The sequence below is a fragment of the Condylura cristata genome, unplaced genomic scaffold, assembly GCF_000260355.1.
Source record: "Condylura cristata isolate star-nosed mole 26May11 unplaced genomic scaffold, ConCri1.0 scaffold00034, whole genome shotgun sequence".
NCBI lineage: Eukaryota > Metazoa > Chordata > Mammalia > Eulipotyphla > Talpidae > Condylura > Condylura cristata.
The window spans coordinates 1,361,198-1,387,235 of record NW_004567135.1 but is presented as its reverse complement, the minus strand read 5'-3'; the positions used below and the strand labels follow the sequence as shown (position 1 = coordinate 1,387,235).

General features: G+C 42.8%; 1 protein-coding gene across 1 annotated transcript in view; it reads left to right on the top strand.

Moving 5' to 3' along the window:
• SLC16A7 (solute carrier family 16 (monocarboxylate transporter), member 7) overlaps positions 1-20,710 on the top strand; it is a 69,629-nt gene extending 48,919 nt beyond the window's left edge. Inside the window, exons 4-6 of the mRNA XM_004692602.2 lie at positions 8,578-8,721; positions 10,690-11,505; positions 13,602-20,710. Of these exons, the coding sequence (XP_004692659.1) occupies positions 8,578-8,721; positions 10,690-11,505; positions 13,602-13,873 (1,232 nt within the window). The 3' untranslated portion in view covers positions 13,874-20,710. The remainder of the gene's footprint in view (positions 1-8,577; positions 8,722-10,689; positions 11,506-13,601) is intronic.
• Positions 20,711-26,038: the final 5,328 nt, after the last annotated feature.

Sequence of the window (26,038 nt, the reverse complement as noted above, 5' to 3'; positions counted from 1 at the left end):
TATGTTTTCAATGGCTGAAAGGAAACTTAAATATGTGTTTGTTAACACCCTGGGCTTTTCCATCTCTATGGACAACACTGGTTAGAATGTCACTGTTTTTAGCGGCTAAGAAGTACCAGACAATTTAATTCTGCTTTCCCAAGAACAAAATAATCCAGACTTGAAGTTTATGACAGTAAGTTGTCTTAACTTGAGACTTCTGTTTCGTTTACAGCAAAATCTATTAACCTTTCTAGGAACAGAATGGATGTAGAGTTGGTAGTTCCCAAAATGTTGTATCATTTGGAGGAAACGCTGAGTACAACATATAAGAACATTGTTCTTTTCAGATTTTAGTAAACATAAGATCTTGTTAGACCTCCCCAGGGCCTAGCAATGACTCAGGCAAGCACAAAACTTGAACTTTCACCCCCTCTTAAACTTACTTTTGGATGTAACAATAAGACATGAAACAGGTAATGGGTTGGTTAATGGCTTCATTATCATTAGATAAATATTTGGTACCAACGTACATGGATTCTCCTCGTAATTATTAAACCGATTGGATTTTAAACAGCTAGTTTGCCATACCTTTAGCATACAGTTTTTAAATTTTAATAACTAACATTTGTTTACAACTCTCTATAGGTTTATAGCACTCAAAATCATAGTTGACATCTGTGTATGCTGCATGTGATCACCACCGGAAGCCTGGTTTCCACTTGTCATACCCGGTTGATCTGAGCCAATCTGCTCACGTTCAATCCCCTAGGACTGCCTCCAAAAGTCTACTTTCCAATGAGTAATTCCACTAGAAAAAAACTATTTTTCTCAATATCACCTTTAGTTTCAGGTATTACTACAAAATATACTTGCCTTTGCAGGTAAACTATCTGAAACCTTTCTTCACCCCTCGACAGCCTCATTCAGTACAGTTTGGGCCACATCAGTATGAGGAACGTGGACTCTTGACTGTTAATCAGTTGACAATATTCAGTTTTATCTTCTCATGTATTAGAAATGACTGTGTCCTCAACTTGTGACAATAGGTTTCTATCACTTCAAACCTCTGAACTAATGCCCTCATCACTTTAATTCAGCCTGAGGGACACACGCATGCTTTATTTGTAATGGCGCATAGGGCTTCTCCTTGCATTAGTTTACTAATAATCTGTATTATAAAGGTGAGGGCCTCAAGCTCTGTCCCATCTGAGTCTATTCAGACAACCCTTTACCTCTGACTCATGTAAATTATTTTCTTTTTAACTGAACATATTATAACAAATCTTGGTGTTTAATTTTATGTGAAGTTGAAGTTCCCTCCAATAAGCATATGTTGAGTCCCCTTATGTATCGATGAACACTTGTCATTTGGCATTTCAAGTTAAACAGCAACACTTCGAGCAAACCACATACGTTTTTAGCAAGAAGCAGACGATGCTGTCTGATGCTGACTCACAACTGTTTGGCTATACCAGTGCCAGTGAGGAAGGCTCAGTAGGAAGCCAGTCAGCCCAGGGAAACTCTTGGGAGAGAGACATGTGCATGCCTCCCTCCACTCGTTCCCTTGGGGTCAAGTCTGCAAACACAAGCACAGCGCAGTTGTGTGGTGTCTGGGCATAATGCCAGCATTCAATCTAGGGAACACCCTGACCGTGGTCATTCCGTGGGAAACAATCAATGTGCAGGAGGTGGTGGCGAAGGCTGTGATCTTCTCTGTTCTGTGCTCTGTCTCGCCCCACAGGCTTTCTTCCTGTTTCTCCAGGCTCTAAGCTGCCCATGATGTATAGGGTGGGGGACACTCAGGTTCTGAGTAATTGCTCTCTAACAGAAGCTGACGCCAATCAAGCAAATCTACTACATTTTAAGAATTCACTCCAATTCTGTAGTCAAAGTTGCCTGGGTCTTATTTGTTTTAAGATTTATTTATATATGCATACAAGACCTGGGGTATAGGCTAGAGGTGCAGAGGGTGAGAGGATTCCCCAGAGACAGAGTGAGGAGCAGAATAGGTGGATTAATTGAGGGGAGCAACAGGGAGTCAGGAGGGGTCTGCTGTGCCCAAGGGGTCACTCCCTGGCTGGGGATCGAATTCTTGCGGCAGTGACTGCTGATGGCTTCATAGTGCTGCACTTCAACCCATTGCACCACCAGAGAGGGGCCCGGCCTTAAACTATTATTAGCGAACATTCTAGAAAACCATGTATGGTAAGCTAAAATGGCATGGATGAATAGGAAATTGTTCTCTTTGTGCTGTTGGAATTCCTTAGGGAAAATTTCCTTGTTTCTCCCTTCATTATACAATAGGAATATGTTGTGATATTTCATAGTTACATTTAATTCATTATAGTATGTATATAATCATGGCATTGTAAATGGGAGATATGAGGTTTAGATTTTTGAAAAATATGTCTTGCTTATATATTACTTCTCTGTATGCTTAAGATAGCCAGTAATCTTGCAAAATGCCCAACAGACACATTTCAGAAACAATTTTCAGAACTCAATTTGTCTAGAAGTTATTTTTCTTTAAATGTTATTTGTTACAAGTCTTTACACGAGAAAAAAATAGAAATCACAACTTCTCTCTGAAGCAACAATGAAATCTACATATCAAGATGATCTGATGATCACTGTAATTAATTTAAGCAATAAATGAATATGCACAGGAACACAGATTTTAAAAATTGAGTTCAATCCTTGAATTTATATTTCTGTATGTTTCTACAAATTTATTTTCATAGTTTGGAGTATTTCAGTACTTTCTTCTTTTTTTTACTAACATTGTTTTTAAATTCCAGGTTTTTCAAAAAGCTTTCTGTCATCCTACAGCATTATCTATTAATAGAATTGTTCTGATTGAGCTTTATTGTATTATAGTAGGTTTCATCAAAGAGAGAAAATTATTAAACAAAAAGTAAATATTTACCGGAAAGTTACCTGTTAATGGAATGATGGGTGTCTGTGTATCTACAGATAAATAGTCTTTATTGCTGGCTAAGTAGATACAGGTTTCGGTCTCAATTATATTTTCTTTTTTGCTTTGCTCCTTCAGACATAAGTAGTGAGTAACTCGTTTACATAATAAAGTAGGTAACAATGGAAAGTTTGATTTTAGCAATCAAGAAAGAAAGAAAGAAAGTGAGTAACTCGTTTACATAATAAAGTAGGTAACAATGGAAAGTTTGATTTTAGCAATCTTAGTTCTTTGAACTTGCTAAAAATCACATCATGGTCATCATCAAACATTCCTTGTGATGGTCTGTTGTGTAACAATTCAATCAAGACTTTCCTCAGTTTATGGAAAACAGGGACTCGGAAACCATCTCCCTTACTAAAGGATCATTTTCCTGTCAATAAATTCCTCAACTTCCACAAAGTTTCCCAAAACTTATCAAATGATGAGTAACTATACTTCTCTTTTTGTCAATGAAGGCAAATGTTTCATCTAAAAAGCTAATAGAGACATTGAAATCTACCACTCGCTCAGTGACTGGGAAGACGAGGCCTAATTCAGTTAGTGGAGTCAGCCCCTCAATCTGATTAGCTATGTCAGAGTTAATTTTAGTCAGAAAAGGTTTGAATTGATTTTTAAGTTCAAATAAATACTTTAACATGAATTTGAGGATTATTGTAAAGCACTGAGGCCCAAGGATAGGACGCTTCTATCGATGTTTATCCAGAATTAAAATGCTGTTGATCTTCATATTTATATGTTTTTGCAAAAAGATTAAAGCAAGAACAAGCCATAGGCTGTTTCTGTTGTTCACAATGAAAAGGCTCAATGTGGCCCATGCTGTCATTTTGGGAGTGGTGAAGGCGGGGTGGGAGGGCCTTGGGTTAACCCCAGAAAGCTCGGGGACCCCAATGAGCAGCCCGGGGGCTTCATCGTGACTTTAGCTCAGGTCTGGGTTGCAGCTTCTGCCCTGGTATGAACCTGGCTTCCAGCCGCTGTTGCCCAGGAGTCAGGAAGGCCCTGGGGGCGGCGACTCAGGGAATGTCTACAAATGGAATAACTTAAATTTTGAAACAGCCTTTAACAAACATTCATGCTTACCAGTGCTCTCTTCACACTTGTCACCAGCCTCTCAAGAACAATGCCTTCTCTGACTATAGTTAGAAGAACCTAAGTCAGTGAAAGGAATGTTGCGGCCATAACTTCTGCTGCCCACATTGCAGGGTATGGTTTCTGAGCACCTAAAACACGATCCCAAATGCCCCACCATAAAACCTGCATCAGTCCCTGCAGGAATATGCATCAAGCAAAGCCCTAGGCGGTCTTGGTGGGTTTGTATTAGTTTCTGCTAGAGAAACTCCCTTTGCCATTGTCTCGCTAGTGCCCTGGGGTTTAACACCTCCAAAGATGGATCTGGAAGCAGAGAGAGCAAGACCACCTGAGTGATTCTTGGGCTCAGTACTCCCGGAAGGTTAAAAGAACCCAGACCCGGACACCCAGAGGTCCTTTGGAAATTTCCATACCTCCAGAGTTAGCTCGGCCTGAGTCACTGACGTAGAGAAACTCCAGCTCCCCCTGAACAGATCCATCGCTGTCCCCGGCTCCTCCAGCCCCTGAGCCGCACAGTGGGCGTCAGACGGAGTTTTAGTGGCTCCTTTCTGTATGTGTCTCGAAGACCCTCACTTACTCAAGTCTAAGTGGGCGGTGGATGAAGAGCGGCAGTTTTCCGTGTTGGGGCCAGCAGGAGTGTGAGGAAATTGAAGCGCTGCCTGTCAAGGAGCAGGCCGCTCCCAACAGAGGGCCAGGAGCTGAGGCCTGGGGCTAGCGGCCCTGCCCTTAGGTTTCTGAATCTCTGCAGCTGCTCGAGCCCCTCGCTCCCCTCGCTCCAAAGAGTCCCTCGCCTTGAATCACTGAATGCTTCTACCTGTTGCTGCTGAGTGCACTCACTGTAGTACCCAGGTGACCAAGCCCTCGCCCTCGGGACTTCTGAGTGAGCTCCGGTAAATCCAATCACGACTATCAGTGAGCAACTTGCTAACTGCAGGTGATTTACCTGTCTCTGCACTTTGGTGAAAGCAAATCCTTCACTGCTCCCAGGTGATTCTCCACTCTCCCATTACGGTTTTTGATGACCGTCAATAAAAGGAGGTCACCTGGAAACAAACCACTTAGATTCACACTCCCGTTAGTTAGTCATTTGTTAATCGTGAGTTAAAAATCACTAGTTGAAAAGCAGTTAATGAGGAGCCCTCCCTCTGCCCAGATTAAAAGTTTCTAATTTAAAAACTCACTGTGAACATATTTCAGGTTTTTAGAAAGTCTCTGTAAGGAAGAACAATACCCTGGTGGTAAACACAGATAAATTTCTATAATTGCAAGCAGCTTTCCCCCAGTCCTGCATTCGTGTTTCTGTCAGTTGATTTGACAGCACAGTGTGTATACAAATTTGAAATAAAGCAAATGAAAACTAAATTATAGCAGTTTATCATTTTGTGCTTAGTGTTTATGCAGTGCATACAATTTTTATATAGCTCAAATTTAGTCAATTCCAATTCACGGTTTTAGATTGATCAAATATATTTTATGAAATGTGTATTACATAACATACTCTAAATTTTCTTCCAGCATTTATCATGGATTCACCTGATATCTGTACACATATACAAAAATAAAAACAAGCCCCGTGAGTTCATGTTTCTGAAAAAGAATAACAATGTACACAAGAATCGGCCAGGTCAGACACGTGTCACTCAGACATTTGCAAAGTGTGGCACACACAATCACTGCTTATGAGCCACGCATAGCTCGGGGTGAGCAGTCGGGAGACGCGCTGCGTCCAGTCCTCATCCCAGGTGGGGTCGTCCCTGGGGAGCAGCTCAGGACGCTGCAGCATCTCTTCAGGTTAGGGCTTGCTGCAGCGAAAGGCTACAGAAGAGCCAGTGAAGCGTGCAAGGGTGACAGGTGGCGACGACAGGTGCAGCACCCCTCTGCCTGCTGGTGCGGAGGAGGGTCTGACTCCTATGGCAGCTCCTTGTGGCAACACACGAGGTGTTGTGCACCGGGAAACTCACTAGAGACTCGTGCTCAAGGTTTCCGTGGGCTGGTCACTTAGGCTTCCTCTCCCCAGCGTGTGCCGGAACCCCAGACTCCAGAAGGAAAGCAGGCAGATGCTCCGTCTAAGCCACGTTGTCTCCAAAACAGTTCAGGGCCAGTGGTTCACTCCTGGCCACTCAGGGATGCTGGGAATGTTCCAGAACGCCACGTCCTCAGATGCTAACGAGAGCCAAGCACACGTTCTCGGGATGGCAGTGTGGGTGGGGCCTGTGTGTGGACTCTGCCGAGTAGTGAAAAGCTTGAATCTTACAGTCAGATGACGCTGGGCTCATGCCATGTTCTACCATTTATACTGACGTGGCCTTGGCCAAGTCATCCAAACGCATTGACTACCTCCGTTTTATCGGCTGTCCGCTAGCTTGAAGCAGGCAAGCGTGACTGAACCCCACGAATGCCCCGTGCAGTAACGAGTGTACCCTGCTCGGCACGCTGCCCGCCCGCAGTGAGCTCGTAGGAAGGGTGTGCACGGCAGCCGTCTTTCCGGAGCTCAGAGTGGAATACCTGAATGTGGTCCAGACAGATGCGTACAAAGGAAACCAGTGTTTTGTGCTCTGTCAGAATGGGCAGACCTATTCTAGGTTCTGAGAATCCACAAAGCTCCTTCGTCAGAAGAAACACTCCTTTGCGAAGTGTTACAGAACCACAGCAAGTCAAAAAGTAGCTTTGGAGGCAAAGATGGCGCTGAAGTGTGGGTGACCCCACTCTCGGATGAACCCCTCCTTCACCTTCACGACTGGCATCCAAGTGGCTTTCAGATTTGCTGTTTAAAATTCTGAGACAGGTTGGGAGCTGGAGCTGGAGAAATTCGTGGATGTGTCAGCCTGCCTGAGACACACCTGCTACCTTGTGGTCGCGCGAGGAGCTGGGGTACACTGTGACTCATGCACTTATTCTCCCCTTTCTTTTTGAACTGCTTTTTAGGGAAATAAAATAAAGCATGTTGAGAAACAGGATCAATGCTTTACTTAGATGTGGGCTCAGATATAACTCTCAGCAGGTGGAATTCTTCTCTGACATAACTGATGATTAAACATCATGATTGCCTGGAAAATACATGCTGAGTAAAAACTTCCGGAATGATTGAATTAATACACGAGTGAGAGAGCTCTGAATATAATTAGATCTAAAATTCATCAACCAGGGACACCTGTGAGTCTTGCTCATTTAAAAAAAAAATCTGATAAGTGTATTTATTTACTTGAAACTTCTTCCTTTGTTTTTTTTTTTTGAAAAGTCAAGCAAAAATCTCACCCAAGAAACCTGTCTGTAAAATTGAGGCCACTGTACATGGAGAGAGAATTGGGGTGGAGGTTTGGAGCACCGGGTGTCTCGGTGGTAGGTGTGGTGCGACACAATTGACATTTTCTTATTAGAAAAGGTTTTAGATAAATTAGGCCAATATACTCCTCTCAGGTGGTCATGTAAATAAACTATATAAGATAAAATGCAATCATGGGAAGTTAGAACTTTCATTGTGTCATGATAGCTGTTGAGGGAGAAATTATCAAGCCCTCATTAAAAAAAAAGCTAATATCACTCAATGTTTTCTTTATTGGCTACTTTTAATTAAGCCTCAGTAAAGGTAAAAAGCCTAGATGTGGTTATCACCACCTACAAATATATCGGTGATTATTTGCCATCACTGTAAATTAAATTGTGACGTATAGCCGACATTAAAATATAAATTTAAACCATTTAAGCACAGACACTTATAAAATATAGTGATCAATTAACCCATTTGTTAATAGTCCAGACAACACAAATAATTGATACACATAATATAAATGATACAAAGAAGGCTGTTGTTATTAGTCCAAATAATTGATTAATGTCTTAGAATTCCTTCTGATAGTAGTGTCTATCACATCATCCATCACAGTTTATCAAATAACTTGATTATTCTTCCTCTGGACTATAAACATGGAGGATTACAGGTGTGCTTTTATTATTTCATTCCTGGCCCGTGCCGACTGGCTGTAGACAGGAGCTCAAGAAATATTGCACGGAACTGATTTGAGGTAAATTGAAGTGAATTGACTAAGTAATTTTAAAAAATGAATAGGAATGCATTAGTATGAAATTCTCAAACCTCCATCCAATAATTAATCAAAGCTAATCCATTTATTCTGAGTCTCTTTTTTATAATGCTTTTTATGAAAATGTTCATTTTTTAAGTCGTGTATGTAATTATATTCATGTAATTTTCAGATGACCTTTACCATATCAGAGAGGGAATTCTATTCTTCAGAGGTTTTTGTTACGCAAATTTACCTGCATTTATTAGCATAATTATATATGTATCTATGTCCTGTTGAAAACTTTCTTATCACAATCAAACAATTTCGATCACAACAAACTATATGTAAAATAATCTGAATTTATTATTCTATGTGCTTTCATTCACGCGGTTTAAAATGACCTAGCAAACTGACTGGGAAGTGTTGGAAAGTTCTGATTTTATCCCCCGTCGCTAATTGCTTTTCTCTGCTCATTAATTCACCTTCTGCTTCGCCTTCTCTGTGCGGCAGGTCCCGTCAGCAGTGTTTTGGTGAACAGATACGGGAGCCGGCCCATCGTCGTGGCGGGTGGCGCGCTGTGCTGCCTGGGCATGCTGGCCGCCTCCTTCAGCAGCAGTGTGCAGGAGCTGTACCTCACGGTGGGATTCCTGGGCGGTGAGTCAAGCTTTCCGTCCTTCCTGCCTCAGCAGTTCCGCAGTTTGCAAAGCTCTTGAGACACCAAAAACAGAAAATTCTTTTTTTTTGGCAGTTCCCTTGTTTTCTTTTCTTTTTTCTTTTGTAAGTGCATTTTTTATATTTTTCATTTTGTACTATATGCATCTATATAGTAACTGTAATAAAGTCAACAAGAACATCAACTGACGACTATAAATCAGAGTTTCTTCTGTTAACAGTTCGTAAAGTATCCAAGTATCTGAAAGTGTTTATGTCTAGTACAGTGAAATAGGAGCTAGAGATGGGCAAACTCACTTCAAGAATTGGGGGAGAAGTTAGGTAGGTTATGTGAGTCTCGAAAAGAAAACACTGGTTTGTGTTTACTGTTTCACGCTTCAGTTAGGGCGCAATCACCGACAGAGACTAGCTGGCGTAGAAACAGCTCCATTTTGCAAAAATGATCCATTGCTTTTTTGCTATTTGGGCTAGCTGACTGTCACTCAGAATAGGTTAAAAATGACATCAGTCAAGAGACACTTTCTAGATGCACCATGTAGCTTTAACAATGTTGTTGTCTAGATTTTGGCTAGTGGTGAACTGGTTGGCATACCTTCTTTCCTTGCTAAATTATTCTGCTTAGAAGTTTTTCTAAGGCTCATTTGTCACTAAACCCGAATATTTTGAAGGGCTGTCCTGCCATTTGATTATAGCCGATTCTCATGTAATAGGGCCATGGGCATCAATCTGACCTGAATGTGTACTTTGGAAAACAATATTTTTATTAACCTCAACTTCAATTATGCTAAACAGTTCGACCTTCACCGTTTTTAGAAAAAACAGACTTCAGTGTATAATGAAATTAAATATTTCTCTTACATCCATAAATATATTCCCATTTATAATCATGTTATATTTGTCTAAACTTCCACTTGCGTATCATTTGATGGAAAAATATATGTAGATATAATAAAATCTACAATAATAGTGATGTTAAAGAATTTCTCTTTACAGTCTAGCCCAACTCTTTCCTTTTGTTATGCGAAAAAATACTGCTTGGAATTGCAAATAGGAAACTTCAGGTGTCTAAAATTCCCTCCTGTCACCTTTTAGGGACCCACCTACATAGAACATTGTCTAGTAAAGGTCTTAAGGGTTCATACTCAATACTGAATGCCCAAGAACTTGACTATTTATCCACATTGCAATGGCGACCCGATATACATAACTGTGCGACTGCAGAAGAATTGTGCCGTAAATCATTTAGAACAGTAAGTATGGAAGCCGTCTAGGTTAAGCAAAGAGGTGGCTGGCATAGACCCATTCTAGGTCCATCTGAAACAAGCCTGCTCATCGCTATTGATGAACTGTAGCTCGGCAAGCTTTCAGAAGCAACCCATCCCTTAAAGGTGCTGCTCTGCTTGGCCAGGGCGTTCCCTGAAGACAGTACACGTTCACTCCTGAAGTCGACTTTAATACCTAAAATAGGAGCATTTTTTACCAAAACAATATATTTGTTTTAGCTAGCCTACATGTACATCTGTATTTGTGAAGTAGAGAATGTGAGGGATAGAGAGCATGCAACTGTGTGTTTATTGTTCTTTGCATGGTTTTGAAAGAAGTATCCTGGGAGCTACACGATTTGCTTATAAATGACAACCTTTCTGATGTGTGCACATTCCTTCAAGTCTAAATATATAGTAGAATGTGTGTGCATGTTATTACCTATTATATACATGCTATGTGCATACAATGGAAGCGATTCAAAATTAATGCCTTTGAATGGAAGCGATTCAAAATTAATGCCTTTGTCGGACATTCAGTTCTAAACAGCAATAGAAGCTCTTGGCTTTACTCTGTGCTCTCACCTGCGAGGAGCATGAACATACCACAGAGACCGCATCCGTTCGGAAGAGGATTTCTTTGGCAAGTCGTCTAATGTGTCCGTTTTTCTCATTTTGTTCTTCTCAGGGCTCGGCCTGGCCTTCAACCTGCAACCCGCCCTAACGATCATCGGCAAATACTTCTATAGGAAACGCCCGGTGGCCAACGGCCTCGCCATGGCGGGGAGCCCTGTGTTCCTCAGCACGCTGGCTCCTTTCAATCAGTACCTTCTCAACACTTTTGGCTGGAAAGGGAGCTTTTTGATTTTGGGTGGGATTCTGTTGAATGCCTGTGTGGCGGGGGCCCTCATGAGGCCCCTCGGACCCAGACAGACCACTTCCAAGTCCAAAGTGAAGCTCGACGTCGCCTCAGAGGACGCAGGTGTGAGGAAAAGCCCGAAGATGTCGCTGTACGAAAAAATCAATAAGTACCTAGACTTCTCCCTCTTCAAGCACAGGGGCTTTCTCATCTACCTGTCCGGGAACGTCATCATGTTCTTCGGGTTCTTCGCCCCCGTGATATTCTTGGCCCCCTACGCCAAGGACCAAGGCATCGACGAGTACTCGGCGGCCTTCTTGCTGTCGGTCATGGCTTTTGTGGACATGTTTGCCAGACCCTCTGTGGGCTTGATCGCGAACTCCAAGCTCATCCGGCCCCGGATCCAGTACTTCTTCAGCCTGGCGGTGATGTTCAACGGGCTGTGCCACCTGCTGTGCCCGCTGGCACAAGACTACACGACGCTCGTGCTCTACGCCGTCTTCTTCGGCCTCGGCTTCGGCAGCGTGAGCAGCGTCCTTTTCGAAACGCTCATGGACCTGGTGGGCGCGGCCCGCTTCTCCAGCGCGGTGGGGCTGGTCACGGTGGTGGAGTGCGGCCCGGTGCTCCTCGGCCCCCCGCTGGCCGGTAAGGACACTGCCCAGCCGGGCGCGGTGACCTTAGCACCTGCCCGCTCTTCTGTCGTGGTTGAGAACGGGAGTCGCGGGGCTGAGGCGGAAAGCGAGAGCAGCTCTAGACACGGGTGGCAAGTCTAGGTTTCAGTATGTATTTTAAAGATGTGATGACTTCTCCCCTCTTTGTGTGACGTGTGGTTCCCGTGACCACCACTCCCCCCCAGCTCCCCCTGCCCAGTGGCCACAGTCCCGCGCTAGTCCCTGCTTATCGCTCCCTCCCCACCGCCTCCTACAGGCTGTCTCTGGTCTACAGTTGTGGGCCATGCTGTGTTATTATTATGTTATTATTATTATAACATATTATTATTATATATTATTGTGTTTCACTGTCACAGGCGGTGGGGATGGCCCTAAGTGTGTTTCAGGATTTACCTTGGGCAGTAATAGTCACATAATATTTTCAGGTTTCATCCATATCAGTTGTCTCGTGCTTTAAACGATGCACCATAAAACTAAAATGCCATTTCTTTATGTTGGCGTTGTGAGTGGATTTCTGTTTACATGAAAATGAGTCAAACACTTAGAAATAGCGCTCTCAAGAGGCCAGACTCAGTTTTCATATTGGGGTACGTTGGTTGTATTGGGGCAATACTTGTTCCAAGTCTAAGAGTGGATGCTCTCATGGTAACAAGACAGGGATCTGTGACTTCATATATGTACATGTGCATGTTGCAGAAATGAAGGGAAATTCATTAGACACGATTTTTGATCATACTTATATCTCATATTCAGAATTAGAAAGATTACTTTTAGATTTCAAAATCACATACAGTTTCAGTGTTTCCAGTAAGGAGACAAAGACAGCACCTGCGGTTAATTCTTGAGCAAAGTCTTTGCCTAGCACGAGGTTAAATGTTATAGCTATCACATGCATATTATATCTAATGTCTCGGAGCCTGCATACCCTTTGCTAGCCTCCTACAGAATCCCCTGTTGTTTCGGTAAAGCAGGACTTGGGGAATTCATGCAGCCTCTTGGCCTGCCCCCTAGTGGCCAAGCAACTGCCACTAAACAGACATTTTTGAAAGCTTAAATGACTTCCTATTTGATATCAAGGAACCATCTTGAAAATGAGAGAATGCGTGTTGACTTTGTTAATATTAAGGCATTATTGATCTCTTGCTTTTCTCTTGTTCACCTGGTCGGAAATTAGTGGTGTAGCTCATCAGTGTTTTCCAAGAAGTTTGCTTAAAGCTGCTTTGTAGAGTAGCTGAGATTCTGCCACTTACTGGCTCTGCAACCCTGGCCCACTATGCCCCAGGGGCCTTATAAGAATTAAACGAGATACTGTACATCAGGGACGTCGTCTAATCCTTAATTTAGCTGCACGTAGAGGAAGTAAATATCTTGTCCTGTCAGGTATCTGTGATTTATTTTATTTGTATATGCATACATAGAGCTGGGGTATGGGCCAGAGGTGGAGGGTGGTGAGAGGACTCCCCAGAGCCAGAGTGGGGAGCAGAACAGGCGGATCCACTGAAACCCACCACTGAGGGAGCAGCGGGGAGACAGGAGGGGGCTGCTGCACCCTGGGGCCCCTCCCTGGCCGGGGATCAAACTCGTGCTGCAGGGACTGCACATAGCTTCATTGTGCTGAGACTAAACCCCTGCTCCACCTGGGACACCCCCAACTTCTCCCTTTTTATTGAAAAGATAGGAAGCAAGAAAAGGATACATCACTCTCAATGGATATGTTGTAAAGAGATCGGTTGATAGGTGTATCATGTCTACAGCCATTAAACATGTGCCTCGCAGAAGAGTCTTTGAACAATGGCAACACATGCACCGAGTCGCATATGTTGGCTGTCCAGTGTTTGTTTATATATGTTTATCAAGGAACTAGTTTTTAAGAAATTGAACGTATTGACGATATAATGCTGCATGGACCTATATATGGGGATTCGTAATCTAAAACAAATTTTCTTTGTGAAAGGTCATTGAGTATTAAGTAAGCAATAAGTACACACTTTGGGGGAACTTTATTTTAGAAGTTTATCACTCGCTGACTGCCTAATTATGCCAACCTAAAGCGTGCTCTTTGTCTTTCAGGACAATTGGTGGATAAGACTGGAGACTATAAGTACATGTACATGGCCTGTGGCGCGATCGTGGTCCTAGCGAGTGTGTGGCTGCTCATCGGAAATGCTATAAACTACAGATTGCTCGCAAAGGAAAAGAAGTTGGAAGAAGCCAAGAAGGAGAAAATGCACAGCCCCGATTCCACAGAATCGGAACCACTGAACAAAAGTAAACATTGTGAAGTTAGTATCAGAAGCTCGCGAGAAGGGGCTGCGCCGTCGGAAAGAGAGACTAATATTTAAACAGAGTCGCCTCTCATTCCAGTGTTTATGACTCTCCTAGCCCTCCCCCATATCAGGTTTTTTATTGTTGTAGTGAGTCATAATTACAGGTGGAAGTGATGTTTTTCTCCATGGCAAATTGTAATGAAGTCTGTTTTTAAAACTTTGAGATTAGAGAGAGAGACTGTGCAGTGGCTTTAATCACACACATGACGGGTGGGTGGCAGTGGCTGAAATAACGTTAACGTCTCCTAGAGACTTTGTCTCGGTGATAGAGATGTGAATTCAAAGCCTGGTGTCAGTCGGTAGCAGGAGTATGTTTAATCTCATAAGTGACCCCTCTCCGCATTTCATTTTTCTGCCTGACACTAAAGTAGCAAGCTGAATTCAAGGAGAATGTGGACACATCACGCTCACACACAAGTATGCACACGCTCAGGGTCTGGAGGGAAAAAGACAAGTTCAAGGAGAATATTAGCACTGTAATTTTAAATAAAAGAAAAGCCCGTGAAACAAATTAAATATCTTCTATCTGCATTGTGCTTTACAATGTAAGTTGTAAAGACCCTACAAGAACATGGGTGGAAATGGATGATTCATTTTTAAATAAATTTGAACAAAAGAAAAAACTCCACTTTAGAACATTATTTCTGAGCACTGTTAGGTTTGATTAATTCACACACAGACTTTTTTTGTAAGTAGGCCATTAGTACCTAGTGCTAGAGAATTGAGCCCTCAAATAATTTTCAGAATCATCCGCTAATTTGCTAAAAGCCTAAACGCCCCTGGCAATAAGCTATGTCCATTGATTTTAAAAGATGCTACTTAGAAATCCACAATTTGATGACAGGGACCTCTTTTAAACTGAAGTTAATGCAGACGAACCAAAATACCGCTGCCTCAGAGTGGAACCAGTCAAAATCCTGACGGAGAGGTTTGCAAGTAGGTGGAGTTCTAAGTTTTCCCAGCAAATAGCGATGATCGAAGGGTTACTGTTGTGAGTAGCCCATCTGATTAAAACCAACTAAGCGCGGGAGGTGCTTCTGATGAGGCTTCCAGGCTCTCATTTCCCTCCCCTTCCCAAAATGCAAAAGCAAAAAAAAAAAAAAAAGCCAGACTATTTACGTCACTGCAGATACCTCACAGTGTGAAAAGAGCAGCGCTTGAATCCTCTCCTCCCGGCGGTAGGCCCACGCAGCCTGCGGGCTCAGAAGCCAGGAGACTGTAGGCAGAGGCTTCCAGAAGGGCAGGCTGCGTGTGACGGGGTGCACACCCGCGCCTGCAGGTGGCTGGTCCCGTGACAGCGGCAGCCAGGCTGATGCCAGGCCTCGGTCCCCGGACGCCATGGAAGCATCCAGGTGTCTGATCACCTTTGAACACAGAGGCACATGGCGGGCTGTTTGCTCACAGCCCTACCCACTGTCTTGGGTGCGAAAAGTGTTTTTAAACAAGAAGAAATTGCATAGCAGAGCAAGTTATAAATATTTATATCGAGAATCTGAAATTTAAATGAACGTCATGATGGATAAAAACAGTCAGTGCTTGGTTATCGAAGTGATGCCGCTCGAAAGCTGGCGAAGGAAGCTGCAGTCACTGGCTGTGGCTGTAGCAGCGGGTGCTGTCCACTTCCCTATGAAATTGCAGCCGGATACCAAGCTTCTGCGAATGTTAGTGTTCGGGGTTGGATTGCCAGTGCATGCACCGTTTACCTGTGGGGATGACGCCTAAGTGAGTCCTGTAGAATTCCATCATTCATTTGACATTTACCTATTTACACTTAAGTATTCATCTTTTTCAGATATTAAGTCAAGCGACACGCACCAATAAAATAGGCAAATAAATCAGGGGAAATGTGGCAGTATGTGGCTCCCTCAATTTACTTCCATCTAAGCTTGAGTCTTGAATGAGCTTTTTCGGTTAGTGCTTTTATCCTCTGCTGTGACTCGTCACAAGAAATGCAGCATCATAAACTGTGCAGGAATTCGCAAATATCATAAAATGCCAGGCGTTCTCTGAAGACGCATTTAAACTAATGCAGGCCTCAGACCCCCGGGGGAAGAAGGAGCAAAGTGCAGAGTCGTGGAGCTGTAACAGGTCACGGCCAGCAGCCAGAGGCTGCCCAGCCGCCCAGAGGCTGCCCAGCCCTGCGGGCGGGACCAGGCCAAACCGCTGGCTCTCTGGCGCCCTTCCCTCACTCTATTTCTAGCGCGGGGAGTCGGCGTGGGGTGCAAAGCCCACCAGAGGGCACCCCGCTCCCCGCGGCGGCCAACCAGAGCGCGTGGCCAGGCCGGGACTCGCTGGGCGCAGAGCTGCTCAAGAGCGGACCCAGGATTCCGCTCTTCTGCGTGTGCACTCGCCCCACTTCGCCCTGGGGCGCCTGTTGGCCCACTCCGTGGTCACAGAGGGCGCAGGGGGCAGTGAGGGCGAGCCCCGGCGTCGCCGTCGTTCAAGGCGGCCAAGTCCGGGTTCCTGGGTGGGAAGACGGCGCAGCCCTGTTAGCCCCTCGGGAACGCTGGGGAGAGGCGTGCCCTCACCCCAGCCTGTCCCCCAATCTTCTTTTGGGTCATCTGAGAGTGAAGTGTTAGATTGAAAGGCGCGATCTTTTCTGTGTGAATTCGCATGGCTCATAAATTTCACTTCTCTATTTCCAGCCACTTTGGTTCATGGGCTGCTTTTGAACACGAGGAAATAACTAGAATATCTGACTACACATTTTTAATCTAGTTATCGATACTCATCCTTTGACAGCATATAACAGTTTAGAATCTACAAGATGTGTGATATAACGATTTTTCCTATTGATATTTTAAGACACAGCAATATCCTTAATCAGCGAATGACAATTTGCACTTGAAAACAGGCATTAAAAAACTCTCCTGTGTAAAATGTTGTAGGTTTTTAATAAACTTAAAATGCATGATTACTCTGTGTTCATTAGGGAGAAGGCATGCAATGTGGGAAAGAAACTAAACCATGCCATGCATTTTGCCTAAATAATAAGTTTTACTATTCAACATACATGAATCCTGGGTAGATGTTAGTGGCCAGATTTAACAGCTGAGTGATACAAAACAAAACAAGACATACGAAAGTTCAGAAATTCCCCAAATCCAGAGGTAACAGGATGTGATAGGACCAGAACTGAAACTCAGTTTTATCTCAAAGCAGAACGTGCTGCTCATGTTAGAAGCTGCAGGAGCAAAGGCGAGTCAGATAAAGACACAAAATTGTCAACTCCGCTGCAAGTCGGTGGGTTTAACTGTGGTTTGCGCTCGGTCCATTTAATGCTTGTTGGAGACTGGGTTTGCTAGCACCTAAGTAGATGTTTCCAGGTTGCCTGATTTTCTAGCCAATGCGACTTCTCCAAAGAAAAAAAAATGCTTGCAAAATAGCCATGATTGCTTTTCGTGAAAATAATGGCATTTTTATGACTCAGGCATACTAGAGTTTCTCTGAGGTTAGAGTTAGAAGAAAACTATTGTTTTTTTTATAAATAAGTCCCATATTTGTTGCTGTTTATTATGACTCAAAAATAAAATTAAAAAAAGCACTTCCTAGGAAACATATTCATAATCTTAGTGATTCTCATTTATGGGATGATCCCAAGCTACCAAAATGTTAGAAATAGTATAAGACACAAAGAATTTGGTTAATCTATGCACCTAAGTGACTATAGGCTTATGCTTTTCTACATAAGGAAAGCACTGCCATTCTGGAAGATTTGTCTTTGTTAGTATGTTTTCCATGTGTGTGGTAAATAGATCATTGAAGGGGAGTTTTGAAAATTTAGAAAATCCAATCATCTTATTTTTGACATTTACAATCCTGGGTGTTTCTAATTTTCTTACAACGTCAGACAACTTTAAGAAGCAGAGTTTGATACTATTGCAGGTCCCTCGGGCTTTTGCAGTCCAAGGGTATCTCTGATACAGGACACCCACGAGACCCCTCTCCAAGGTGGTCTAATACCAAAGAGCAGAGGAATTATAGATAAAAATGACAATCATTTCTTGTGTCTTTTTAGGTTTTGATTTCTCCCTACCCCCAACTCAGTCATTAAGAATGCTCAAAATCTTTCCTGATAAGTAAAAATGAACAACTTGTTAAGTTCATGTCTTTTTTTTTTTATAGTTGAGACTTTTCTTCTCTACTATCAGTTGCTTTTGCACTATCAGTTGTAACTCTGTAAGGTCCCACCTGGTCTATTTTTGTCTTCTCTCTCTTACTGCTTTTTTTTCACTTTATTTAACTTATGTACAGTCTGTGGAAGATTTATTGTAGTGTTGAGAATGATACGTTTAGTTCTCTACCTTAATAGGAAAAGTAAGACTACAAAAATAATTTTGATTTTAATGGGGTAATATTTTAGAACAAATTATTTCTCCCATTGCAATTTTATGCTGCTTTATGCCAACCTCATTATTCTTCTATAATTGTTTTTAAGGTGATTTTGCTTTTATTGTTTTGCAGTATCTAGGTCAACTTATTTATCTTTTGTTATATTATGGACATTTTAGTAAAAATGCTAAGTATGGAATGGGGGTTTAGTTTTACCATGGTGTGCGTTGAATCCATGTGTCAATAACCCATGGTTTGTTTGCTGATAGTTATATTTTATTTTAGAAGCATCGTTCATATATGAGTTTCCTAAAGGTAATGCCAGAGCAACAAGCAATATGTTTATTAAATCGCTAAGTTATATGCAAGAAATGACTGACGTTGTGTTACCTTGAGGAGAATGCCTCCATAATAGTTCTTGACCCAAGAATCTTAGGAGGCACTTATGTGTTAGTAGGCTTAGAACAATCTAAAGAAATCCTGTTTTAAAGTGGTTATTTCACCTAATTAAGAAATATAAAATTTTATGAGGTGTCTAGGAACAGTAAAACTAGATTTTCTCTTACCTTAGAGGTACCAACTTCTCCCATCACAATTTTCCCTAGACAAATATTCTCTCTACAGTTTTTTTTTCTAATTTTCAGCCCAGAAAATAGTCACTCCTCAATGAGAGGCATATATTTTATATATGTATGTATTTCTTCAGCAAATATTTCTTTTGTGTCCCCTATTACATTTGGAAAAATACTAAAAGTAAGCTTGTTGGAGTAAACGTTAAACATAATGTTGTATTGCGCACCATATAGATGTAAGAAAGACATGCCTGGCAGAAGTGACAGTTAACTAGCTTTTGCAAATATGGGGTTTATATATACAATTTTTTTTAAATATACAGGATCTCACAGATTGTATTTTTATGATTTTTAAGTAAAAAGAAACAAGATGTAGTTGTTGTGTTTGTTAAAGACCATGCATAATATAACAAAAGATCTTGCATCTGAAAGACCGCTGAACAGATGATCCTGTTATCAGTTAGCCTAGCGACTGTGGTTACTAAGGTACCAAAATAAAGAAAAGGGTAGCTTTGTTTGACTCTTAAGATGATCCAGTCATCTGTTTTTACATGCCATTAATCAGGGCTGTACAGATTTCATAAAATATCAACAGGTATAAAATAACTAAAATCTCTTACAGATGAATGTATGTAAAGGAACTGTGATTAAATCTTGGAATGTATATTTCTGTAATTTATATATATTACATATCATATGGATGGATAGATAAATAGATAGGTAGATAGATCGATAGATAGATAGATAGATACATAGATAGATAGAGGTGTCAAACTGAGCAAACAAAACTTGAGGAAGAAAATTAACCAAAAATGAACAAACTGGCATTGTCACAATGTGTGTATTTTGTTTTTAACTAAACTCAGTGTAGATGCATTTAAATCCGCAGTGTATCTTAGTGTCAATCAGTTAAAAGTATATTCAGTTCCCTGTATTGCTCCTTCATTTTTCGGCACACTTGTTTCAATACTGAATTATTTATCACTCAACTTTCATTTATAGTACAGTAACATGTGAACTTCACTTTCTGGGAAACCCTGTTTTGGAGTTTCTGTGTTTCACGACATACCTAATTTGAAATTCAATGTCCAATTTCTCGTTGTAAGTCTATATTTTGCCTGTAGTTTCTCATGTGTGTCAAATTCATCTCTTTCTTACTAGGCTGTGAGCTCCTGTGGACAAGAATGTCATCTTAGTTATAGTAGCACTTAGACCTAACAAAGTGTGAGACACAGGATGATCCCTTTATTGAAATGAACCTGTGAGCCTATATTATCAAATGAATACTACAGTATTCTGTGACACAGACTGAATGTACATTAGAGGAATTCTGGGTAGTGTGCAAAATAAGATGTAGAAAGCAACAACTTTAGCATTTTTAATCTTAGATTTAAAATCAGTTTTGATTTGGTTTGATTATTAAATATTCTATGCAAATGCTGAAATATGCAGCAGTTAAACTTCATGTTACATATTAAATAGCTTTATTTTCTTTACAAGATCAGAACTGCTGTATTTAGGCTTCCTGCAAATGTTGACAATCATTTTATTGACCAAAGGTGCTACCTGTTTGCCAATATTTACCGTGATCATAAGTGCTCTGTCTGCTGAACTGTATTTCTTCTTTTTGTGGAAAGGCAGAGGGAGCAGTGAAAATTATTAGAATATCTTTTTTGTGGATTATGCAAATTAGCCCTCTTTGTCCCTTTGTATACTAGATTATTGTACTTGAATAATCGTCTTACTGCTCACTGCCTTTTACTGTTTCTAGAACATATATGCATATATATTTATAAGTGTATGTGAGGGAAATCCTGGATTGCTTATGAAATTAATATTAAAATGACAAACGTTCCTGTTTAACTTTTGAGGTGATACCTTCACTGCTGTATCTTAAAACCACTCAGTGCTATGCTGCTATGCGAATTCAATAAAATTTTTGACTTCTGCTGAGGTGTTGGGGCACTTCTGTTTCTAAATGCGCATAACTGATCCACATCAGTGCATGTCAGAAAGAACGAAAATGTAAGCAAATCCAAGGATGGCAATGAATGTCCACACATTTTTTTCAGGAGCGCGACAGACACTTCCTGACTTTACAGAGGGAACATCTGAACCTCAGACGGGCATTACCTGCAGCGCAGAAATGCACTCACACCCTCCCCAGTTTATTCTTCCCACCTTAACTCTTAAACTATTATATTTTGGTTTGTTTTAAAGATTTATTTCTGCATATGGGAGCTGGGGTGCAGACCAGAGGTGCAGCGGGTGAGGTGAGAAAATTCCCCAGAGACAGAGCGGGGAGCAGAGCAGGCGGATCTACTGAAACCCGGCGGGGAGACAGGAGAGGTCTGCCGCCCCCTGGGGGCCACCCCCTGGCCGGGGGTTGAATTAATTCCGCAGAGGCTGCAGACAGCTTCATAGCACTGAGACTCAACCCATTTGCAATAACATGGATAGAACTGGAAGGATGATGGTAAGTGAAATAAGTCAGAAGCTGAACAACAAGTATCACATAGCTTCATTATCTGAGGAATGTAAAGAAACAAAACAAAGCCAGTCACAAACCAACCCAGAAATTGGATTATAAAACCGAGTCTCTGGGAGGAAGAGGTGGAGGATGGAGCCGAGGGGAGGCCCAGGGGTGGCAGAAGGGCGTGCAGGGTGTGGGGTGTGCGGGCGTGCGGTGCCTGAGTAGGTGGGGACCCGCGTTCCGGCCCCTACGCAGTGTTGCAAAATACATTCCCTTAATTTAAAAATATGTAAAGAGTAAAAAAAGAAAATCACCAGCCCCTGCATCGCCGAGTTCCGTCTGTCCAGCTTCCCACTCACCCTGCGCCCAGGGCTTGTTTAGCGAATCCTTTGGCTAGTGCTTGATCAACTGTGACTTCTAGTGGAACTTGAGACAACGTTTCCGATATCTTGTATTTCTTTCTTGATTACATCATTACTAGAAAAGTTAGGAAGCAGAATTCCCGCCCACAGGATTTGACAGTGCTCCATTTCTCCCCCCAGTGGGAGAATTATTCCCGATGTTTTTTAAGATTTTATTTATTGATTCATACTCCTCCCGAATTTTAACATAATTTCCAAAATATTTACGAAGAAAGCAAGTTTAAGAAGGGTGAATTGAGGAAATGGGGGGCAAGAAGTTACCGTTCACCTGAACAGGAAACACCAGCGACTGCAGCCCGTGGGCGCCAGCAACTTGTGCTCGCCCCTGCTGAACAGCGGCTACCCCAGCGGTGGTGTCCAGTGCTTGCCGTGAGCTGGCCTGTATTCCCTCGGACGCATCACCTAACTTCATCCTTGGAATCACTGTGATTCAGGTAGGACTGTGCCTGTATTCCGGTCGAGAACGCTGCAGCTCCGGAAAATGACATCCTGGCCCAGGTCAGGTAACAGTGCGTGAGACAGTCTGAAGTCACGGCTCTGCCTGCCGGCTCTGTTATCCCCCAGGAATAGCTGAGGCTCCGCAAGCACGAAGCGACGGCGCCCAAGTGTGGACGTGAGGGCCGTGTGCCCGGAGAGGGCAGGTGCGTCAGGTGCGTTTACGCCCATGAGGACGCCGCCAGCAGATAAACTAGGATGCGCCTTCTCTCCCACCTGTCCGCACACACCGTCCCTTTCCAGCCATTTGAAAAGTATGTGGTGATGCTTTTACTTGAAGACATCTCGTCAAGCTGAAACTCAGCAAAGCAAGTGTCCGGAGTGAGGCGCCCTCCCTGGCCCTGGACAGGGCTGGGTCATCCTTGCTCCCGGACTCAACTTCCTTTAATACCGCAAAGGGGCCACTTGCTCTTCATCGCCCAGGGCTCGTTCCGAACAGCGGTTAAGTGACGCTGATAACTCTCCCCTGATGCTGGCTTAGACTTTTAAGTAAGAAACGAGCACTTGTGCATTCACGCTAAGGGAATCTGGCGTGACTCTCTCCCTTGCCTTCTCACGGCAACCGTGTGGTAAGCATGAGTTACTCAGCTGTCACCCTGCATCTGCCTGAGAGGAGAGAAGGCCGGGCTGTCCCCGACTCAAATAAGCCTAAAACAAGAAAGGTCCTTTCTGTTGTGGGTCAAGATTGAAAAAGACACCTGCACCCCCATGTTTATTGCTGCTTTGTTTACAACTGGAAAGACATGGAAGCAGCTCAAATGCCCAAAAGTAGATGACTGGATTAGAAAGATGTGGTGCATATATACAATGGAATATTACTCAGCAACCAAAAAAGAGAAACACATGTCTTTTGCAGCAACTTGGATGGAGCTGGAAGGGATCATGCTGAGTGAGATAAGCCAGAAAGAGAAAGAAAAATACTGGATGGTTTCGCTCATAGCAGGAGTATAATGGACCAGGCGAGAAAATAACAAAAATAACAAAAATAACAACCATATACCAGAGACATTTTGCGGGGTGAAGTGGGGAATGGGGTCAAAAACGGGGGGGGGGAATGCCCAGGATTATGGTGGTGGCACACGGGTGATTTGGTGATGGGAAACCCGCGGGGATTACAATTGAGATGGAAAAAAAAATGTACAAAATGATGTAAAAATAAACTGTTTAAAAAAAAAAAGGCCCTCGATGACCTTTGTCCTCAGGTGACCTTGTCCCCATTTCTGCTCTGGCTATCCAGATGGGGTCTGTGAGATGCCTGTACCAAAGTCTGGTTTTAGATTTTGTTTACGAGATTACTCAGACTAGCACAGCTAGTATCTAGCTGTTGTGAACACACTTCCTGTGTGTGCGAGTATAGACAACATACACGCATCTAGATAGTGAATTGCATATAATAACTCATTCCAGCAAGGAACAATTATTCAGCAGCAACCAAAGAAGTTTTATGTTACATAAACGGGAAGCCAGGAAGACCTCTGGAGTTCGGGAAAAGTTCCATCTGTCAGTTATGTTAAGCTATTTATTCTTAGATGCCCTACATCATTGCTCTTCACGTTCTAAATTAGAATGGCTTTAGCAGAACAACTGCATCAGTCGCTTCTCACTCAGTGTTTTCTTTTTTTTTTTAAAGGTTTATTTATTGATGCACACAGTACTGGGGTACAGGCCAGAGGTGTGAGGGGTGAGATGATTCACCAGCCACAGCATGGGGAGCAGAACAGGCAGACGGACTCAGCACACTGCTGAGGGAGCAGCGGGTGGGCCAGGAGAGGTCTGCCGTGCCCTGTGGGTCACCTCTGGGGCTGGGGTTCGAACTCATGCTGCAGTGGCTTTAGCTTCTCAGCGCTGTGCTTTAACTCTTTAGCTTCTTAGTGCTGTGCCACGAGGGAGGGCCTCAATTCAGTGTTTTGTTTTGTTTTTTTTTTTAATACACATTTTGTGTCTGTATTCTTATTTATAATGTGATACACATTCAACATACAAAAAGTTGGGTAATCGAAAAGTATATAGAAATGCAGGTGGGTGCCTGTCACTCACAAACTTCAGCTAGGTACTATAAACCAAGTTTAAAAGCATCTAATACATATATGAATTCTGTCGATGTAAATTTATAGCCATGGACAGACACAGAAAGTCCACATTCGACTCATTGTGAATGGGAAGCTCAAATAAATTGCTCCCTGCTCCTCAACTGATTGTCTTCACTCTCCCCACAACTCCTCAGCTGTCATAAGCCAGCCAAAAATGCCTGGGTTTTTTGAGCCACTTTTTGGTAAGCAAGTTTCTTTTTGCTTTATCAGTTAGTAGCATCTGCACAAATCTACAATTATCTGAGATTTAGAAACAGTTTTTATCATCTTTACCAATATTTCCGGGTTCCTTCTTTGGAAGATTAACTCTGTCACCTTGTGCCAGCTACCAGTGAGTGACCAGCTCACCATCACCAACATTAAATTCTGTTTTGCTTTTGCAAACAGTGGCAGGGCTGGATCGTTGGGGAGTGATAAGCCAGAGATTACAGAGAAGTGATTTTAATTGAGCTCCACTGGGTTCCAGCAGGTACCCAGCATGAACGAGAGTCTTAACAATTGATGGGCCTGTCACATGGCACTCTCTAGGCTGAAATAAACATTTTTTGCTACATCTAATTCATAATCACGTGCCATTTTTTTGCATGCATTTGTGGTCGGTTTTATAACACAAAAGTTGACTAACAATCATAACACAGTTAGGGGGTGATATTTCAATAGGAATTGTAACTTTCACTTGAAAAGCAAACACCCTCCGCGCTGTTTAACCCTGGGCGTAAAGCTCAAGCCCTCCCTCGGGAGTAATGCTGGCCTTATTAATTTTTTTCTGCCAGATGGCTTGCTAATTTAAAATCCCTGAAGAGGTAGGTGTTTTATTATAGACAATCCACTTGGCTGGGCAAAGAAAGACGGCAGCCTCCCACACCTTCACGGAGGAAGTTAATGAGTTCAGATCAAGTTTAAGAAACTCATTTCACTTACTCAGACTTCAGAACTGGATTCAAGGAGGACAGTCATGAACTCAAGTTCCAAGAATGTTGTTTTTTAGTAAGGTAACTTGGCTTCGCGACATCCTCTATGGCCCAGAAACGTAGGATCACACCCCTTCAGATGTCTGCTGCCACACCACACCCACCGGGCTCCACGGTCTCCCACTGGAGTCCACAGCACAGCCCCACTCTGCTCCCGACCCCCCTCCCCCCACCCCCGGCTGTCTCAAGTCTACAGAGAGATTTCTAGAGTCTGTTATTGGTTTAGCTTTGTGTTATCTTCTTGTTTTCTTTACATTCCCCATAAAAGTGAAACCATCTGGCATTTGTCTTTCTAGTTCACTTAGCGTGATGCTTCCGCTTCCACTCATGTTGGTGCCGGTGGCGAGAGATGGTTCATTTTTGTAGCTGACGAGTACTCTCCCGGGCACACAGCACGCATGCACACTCCTGCATCAGTCCTCGCGCAGCTAAGGCTCCCATAGCTTCAAACTTCAAAGTCGACTTCTCCAAGTCAAGTTTTCAGAAGAGTCCAGGAAGCTGCGACTGCCTCATTATGAGCTCATGGTGTGAAGACATCACAGGGTCTGTTCTCTTTCATGCTGTGGCTCCTGGGTGCTCTGCAGTAAGACTGAGAGCTACCAGTATCCTCACTATCAAGGCCAAGTAGAAAAAACATCGCAAGATTTCCCTTTGCGTCATGCTTTTTCAAAAGGCTTTGCTTTCTTCCCAGTCTGAAACTCTTATCATTTCCAGTCAAACATATTCTGCAGGGATCTTCAGGGAACGTGTTCTGCTGCCTCACGCGGTAAAATGTGTGCAATAAGCAGACACGTTCTCAGAGACTTTCTTCATCTTCAAAACATT